We start from the raw sequence: 6,543 nt of genomic DNA, 5'->3' as shown, positions 1-6,543 counted from the left end.
AAAGATCATTAGGAATACATTTGGAAGAGCAGGAATTGCAAAATATCAGTGTTGAAGGCAACATTTAGTATTTTCCTGTCATGAAGGTCTAGTTAGGTTGCGTTGTATTTGAACCTTTGAAGATGAGAAAGACATTTGAATAGTTAAATAAAACCATAATTTGACTTTTTCTGAGACAGAGTCTTACTCTCTTGCCCTGGAATAGAGAGCCATGGCATCATAATTGACAACAATCTCAAACTCATGGGCTTAAGCGATCTCTTGCCTCAGCCTCCTGAGTAGCTGCGACCACACATTCCCACCATCATACTTGTCTAGTTTTTCTGTTTTTAGTAGAAAAATGGTGGTCACTCTTGCTCAGGCTGGCCTTGAACTCTCGAGCTCACTTAATCCACACACCCTGGCCTCCCAGAGTGCTGTGATTACAGATGTGAGCCATTGCACCTGGCTCCCATAATTTGACATTTCTGATTTCAATTTTTAAACAACTAATTTGGATCTCATTCAACTTTTATATTGCTTGACAGCTAGCAGTGCAGAGTATGTGAGGGATATTTTTGGTTACTTTGTGAATTAATCTTCCTTAAGAAACTTCCTTTATTCTCATTGATTTCTTTCTTTTTTTTTTTTTTTTGAGACAGAGTCTTAGTTTGTTGCCCTGGTTAGAGTTGTAGCCATGGCATTGTAGCTCACAGCAACCTCTAACTCTTGGGCACAAGCAATCCTCTTGCCTTAGCCTCCCAAGTAGCTGGGATTACAGACATCCACCACAATGCCCAGCTATTTTTATTTTTTTTAAGAGATAGGGTCTCGCTCTTACTTAGACTGATCTTGAACTCCTAAGCTCAGGCAGTCTACCCACCTCAGCCTCCCAGAGTGCTGGGTTTACAGGCATGAGCCACCACATCAGCCTATTCTCTTTGATTTCTGAATGTTAGATCTACCAGGAATAGATATTCAGAGTTGGAGCCGCCTGTTGGCACTTCAGCCCTTATAAATACTCACTGTTGCCATTTGTAAGTTAGCGTGAAGCCTGATGGGAAAGGCGGAATCCTGTGCTTATTTCCACCATCAGTATTGGTTGTTACCAGTTTGGAGAAGCCTCTTATAAAGTGCAGTAACTTATTTCTCTGACATCATGATTTGAGGAATGTATTTTCAAAATCAGTTTCTAAACTCTGAATATTTTGTTTAACTTTTTAAAAACTGACTCGTAAACTTGCCACTGTTCGGGAGGCAGGTTATTCAGTTTGGTAGTTTTATCTTTCCTGTCTCTGGGTTTTTGTCAGTTATTTTCTGAACACTTGTTAAGTTTATTTGTCTCATTTTTCTTCATGTGCTTTTCTTTTCCTTTCAGGATTTTTGTAACTTCATTCCTGATAATTCTCAGCTGGAATACACACAGGAGTGCAAGGTATGGGTGGCCGGTGGGCAACGGGCTGTGGGTTATGCTATGGAGAAGAGGGTAGTAGGGCCTAAACTTGGAGCCAGACCAGCAGCTTCAGTCCTCAGTGGCAGCTGTTGTGTTGCCCGGCCCAGTGCTTCCTCCCTGGGCCACTGTGCCTCTGGTCTCAGCCCTGGTTGCTCTCATTAGCAGCCTCTCGGGAGGGAGATTTTCCCTCTTTCCTGATGATGTTTCTTTCCAGGATTTGTCCTCGTCACGCCCTTACTCTGTTCTTCCCCCAGGTATAACTCTAATCCATACTAATTAGATTTGCTGGGTGTCATAAAATAAGCTAGAAGGAGCTGAGTTAAGTGCGGCAGCTGGACACCAACAGAAGCTGGTTGGGGTGGGGATTTCTGCATTTTTGTGACTATTTTGCCAAGTGGAGATCGAGGTGGGATTCTCTGCAAGGAAAGGCGCATCCCTGAATCACTGACTTCTCCCCGCCCTGCTGTTTGTAAAGCGATTGTGTGTGGTCTCAGGATCCCCAACACAACTTCAGGCCTTTATGTGTTTATGACAGTTTTTATAATGTGGTTGACTAAGAAAGTCAGCGTACTTTGATTCCACTGATGTCAGGCTTCCTCTGTTCTGTTGACTAGAGAGAACTAAGAACCAGGTTTTTGTTTTTTTTCCTTTTGAGAGAGCGTCTTGCTCTGTCACCTGGCCTAGAGTCAGAAGTCATCATAGCTCACTCTCATTGTAGCGTCAAATTCCGGGGCTGGGCTCAAGTGATTTTCCTGCGTCAGCCTCCCAAGTAACTGGGACTGCAGGAGTGCGCCACCATGCCCTGGTTATTTTTTGTATTTCTTTTGAAGAGCTAGGATCTGCTTGTGCTCAGGCTGGTCTTGAAATCCTGGCCTCTAGTGATCCTCCTGCCCTGCCAGGTTACACATAGGTATGAGCCATCACACCTGGCCAGATTCAGGCTCTTGAATGAAGTGCTATAGGCAAAAATTAGGGAAAATTGTTTGATTTAGTAAATCAAACTTTAAAAATCAGAGCAGTCATTCTGGGTACCTTTCATTAAAGAGTGATACAAACATCAGAGTGTTTTAAGCTTTTGAAGAGGATTATCCATGTTTTTCTCTTTCTATAATTCTTCTCAGACTAAGAATGCCAACATTCTAGGATTCTGCTGGACCAGTTCCACTGAAATTGTCTTCATAACAGATCAAGGAATCGAGTTTTACCAGGTATCATGTGTGTCATTTATGTTTGCTGGAGAAAGTTCTGTGATACTAGTTTGACAGCTTTTTGAATATAACACTATAGAGATATTTTGAGGTCTAGAACCTCAGTCTCTTACTTGGGTTTTCCTTTGTTTTCTAATTACAAGTTACATACATACATACATATATATATACACTTTTTTTTTTTTTTTGAGATAGAGTCTCCCTCCATCGCCCTGGGTAGAGTGCAGTGGCATCATTTTAGCTCATAGCAACCTCAAACTCTTGGGTTCAAGAGATCCTCTTGCCTCAGCCTCCCAAGTAGCTGATTCTATAGGCATGCACCACCACACTCAGCTAATTTTTCTATTTTTAGTAGAGACGGGGTCTTCCTCTTGCTCGGGCTGGTCTTGAACTCCTGAGCTCAGGCAAGAGCTACTGTGCCTGGCCTATATGTAATACTTTCTTTTTTTTTTTTTTTTTGAGACAGAGTTTTAACTTTGTTACCCTCGGTAGAGTGCTATGGAATCATAGCTCACAGCAACCTCAAATCCTCAGGCTTAAGTGATTCTTTTACCTTAGTATCCCAAGTAGCTGGGACTATAGGCGCCCACCCCAACGCCTGACTCTATTTTGAGACTCTGTCTCAAAAAAGAGATGAGGTCTAACTCAGGCTCAGGCTGATCTTGAACCTGTGAGCTCAGGCAATCCACCTGCCTCGGCCTCCCACAGTGCTGGGATTACAGCTGTGAGACACTGTGCCCAGCAAAAAAAAAAAATCCAAATTTCTTTCTTTTCTTGGGTGAGGCAGTTGCAATGTAGGTATGAACATCTAAAGCTGAACAGATACCACCAAATTTCATCTAGAAGTTTGTATTTTGACTAGCCATATAGAAATCTCTGTTTTCCAAACCTTTGCCAGACCTAAATAATATCAGTTCATAGACATTTGTCGATCTGAGAGATAGGCATTTTATTTTTTTATTATTCATTCATTTATTTATTTATTATTTTTAGTCTCACTTTGTTACTCTCAGTAGAATGCCGTGGCGTCACAGCTCACAGCACCCTCCAACTCTTGGGCTTAAGCAATTCTCTTGTCTCAGCCTCCCAAGTAGCTGGGACTGCAGGCACCTGCCACAATGCCTGGCTATTTTTTCTTTTTTGTAGTAGTTGTTTAGCAGGCCCAGGCCAGGTTCAAACCGGCCAGGGCTGGTGTATGGGGCTGGTGCCCTAACCACTGAGCATGGGCACTGAGTCAAGATAGGTATTTTACTTTGTATTTTTTGTTATTAGGAAAGTAAACATCTTTTCACTTATGTATTGTCCATTCATATTTCCTTTATGAACTGCCTATTCATCTTAAGATATCACGTAAAATTTACCATCTTAACTCTCATAAGTGTCCAGTTCCGGAGGGTTAAGTCTATTCCTTCACACTGTTTTGAAGCAACTTCGTAACTTTTTTGTCTCGCGAAACTGACATCTTGTTCCCATGATACAGCTCCCCTTTTTCCCTTACCCTATCCCTGGCAAACTCCATTCTACTTTTTGTTTCTGAATTTAACTTCTTTAGGTATCTGGCTCTGTCACCCAGGCTGGAGAATAGTGGTGCCATCATGGCTCACTGCAGTCTCTCACTCCTGGGCTCAGGTGATCTTTCTGCCTCAGCCTCTTGAGTAGCTAGGACACCATGCCTGGCAATTTTTAAAACTTTTTTATGGAGATGAGGTTCTTTTTTTTTTTTTTTTGAGACAAAGTCTCAAGCTGTCCCCCTGGGTAGAGTGCTGTGGCATCACAGCTCACAATAACCTCCAACTCCTGGGCTTAAGCGAGTCTTCTGCCTCCGCCTCCCAAGTAGCTGGGACTATAGGCGTCCGCTACAACGCCTGGCTTTTTGGTTGCAGCCGTCATTGTTGTTTGGCGGGCCCAGGCTGGATTTGAACCCGCCACCTTAGGTGTATGTGTCTGGCACCTTAGCCACTTGAGCCACAGGCGCTGAGCCAGAGATGAGGTTCTTACCGTGTTACCGAGGCTGATCTTGAACTCCTGGCCTCAAGGTATCCTCCTGTCTCAGCCTCCTAAATTGCTGGGATCAGATGCATGAACCACTGCACCCAGTTAAGTACTTCATATAAAGGAGGATTTACGGTGTCTTTTTGTGACTGGTTTCTTTCACTTAACCTAATGCCCTTAAGGTTTGTCTGTGTTGTAACATAGGGTTTCCTTCTTTTTAAGGCTGAATTTTGTGTATATACCAGATTTTGCTTATCCAAGTTCATCTTCTGATGGACATTTAGGTTGCTTCCACCTCCTGGCTATTGTGAATAATGAAGCTATAAATATGGGTGTGCAAATATCTTTCAAGGTCCTGTTTCCAGTTTTTTTCAGTATTTACCCAGAGTGGGATTTGAGAATAGGATGATAGTTCTAGTTTTAATTTGGGGTAATTGCCATACCATTTTCCTTAGCAGTTATACCATTTTTACAGTTGTTTCAAGTGCACAAAGATTCCAACTTCTTTATATCCTTACCAACGCTTTCTGTGTTTTTTTTTTGTTGTTGTTGTTGAGATAGAGTCTCACTATGTCACCCTTGGTAGAGTGCTGTGGCGTCACAATTCACAGCAACCTCAAACTCTTGGGCTTAAATGATTCTCTTGCCTCAGCCTCCCAAGTAGCTAGACTACAGGTGCCCGCCACAACACCTGGCTGTTTTTTGTTGCAGTTGTCATTGTTTTTTTAAGCTGGCCTGGACTGGGTTCGAACCTGCCACCCTCTGTGTATGTGGCTGGCGCTTAACCACGGTGTTACAGGCACCAAGCTGCTTTCTGTGTTTTTGATAGTATCCATTTTAATGGGTATGATGTGCCCTCACTGGTTTTTATTTTCTTTTCTCTGATGATTGGTGATATTGAACATCTTACGTGCAGGCTGGTCACTGGTATGTTATCTTAGGAGTTGAGATATTTGGGTTTTTTGCTGTTGAGTTGTAGGAATTTTTTATATGATTTGCAAATATATTCTCTCAGTTTATAGATTGCCTTTTCACTCTGTTGAAGGTGTTTTTTTTTTTTTTTTAAAGCAGTTTTTGGCCGGGGCTAGGTTTGAACCCACCGCCTTCAGCGTATGGGGCCGGCACCCTACTCCTTTGAGCCACAAGCGCCATCGGGTGTTTTGTTTATGTTTTTGTTTTTGAGACAGAGCCTTAAGCTGTCACCCTGGGTAGAGTGCTGTGGCATCACAGCTCATGGCAACCTCCAACTCCTGGGCTCAAGCGATTCTGCCTCAGCCTTCCAAGTAGCTGGGACTACAGGCGCCTGCCACAACACCCAGCTGTCTTTTATTTTTTTTGGTTGTAACCATTGTTGTTTTGGCGGGCCCAGGCTGGATTCAAACCCACCAGCTCAGGTATATGTGGCTAGCGCTTTAGCCACTTGAGCCACAGGTGCCGAGCCAGGTATCAGTTTCTTTTGGCCATTTGTCGTACCCCACTTTTTGCTGTCTGATGCCTGAGCAGCTAGAGGCTCATACGTGGACTTTGGAATGAACCAGGCCACTGAGGAGGACATTGCAGGTCCCCTTGGATGCTCAGCAGTCTTTGAGCGTCACTTCTTCTTTGTCAAGGAGAGCTAATGATGCCACTTCTCAGGGTTATGGCAAAGGGTGAAGGAGTTAGGATGGGTAAGGCACTAAGCCCAGGGCTCAGGAAGTAGGAGCTGTAATAAGTAAAAATTCTTTTCATGTAAGGGAGTGAGTGGGTTTTTTCTTGCTTTTTATTTTCTTAATTTACTGTATTGATCTTCTGACCCTTTGCTGTTTTTATTTTTATTTTATAATTTTTTTTGAGACAGAACCTCAAGCTGTTGCCCTTGGTAAAGTGCTGTGGCATCACAGCTCACAGCAACCTCCAACTGCTGGGCTTAAG

The 6,543-nt window shown here is 43.1% G+C and overlaps 1 protein-coding gene across 1 annotated transcript in view; it reads left to right on the top strand.

Moving 5' to 3' along the window:
• RMC1 (regulator of MON1-CCZ1) overlaps positions 1 to 6,543 on the top strand; it is a 24,176-nt gene that overhangs the window by 3,793 nt on the left and 13,840 nt on the right. Inside the window, exons 4-5 of the mRNA XM_003784781.3 lie at positions 1,358 to 1,414; positions 2,554 to 2,640. Coding sequence (XP_003784829.1) covers positions 1,358 to 1,414; positions 2,554 to 2,640 — 144 coding nt within the window. The remainder of the gene's footprint in view (positions 1 to 1,357; positions 1,415 to 2,553; positions 2,641 to 6,543) is intronic.

Source organism: Otolemur garnettii, unplaced genomic scaffold (assembly GCF_000181295.1).
Source record: "Otolemur garnettii isolate 467f Iridium unplaced genomic scaffold, OtoGar3 scaffold00012, whole genome shotgun sequence".
NCBI classification, from domain to species: Eukaryota; Metazoa; Chordata; class Mammalia; order Primates; family Galagidae; genus Otolemur; species Otolemur garnettii.
This window is presented reverse-complemented; position numbering and strand designations above follow the sequence as displayed.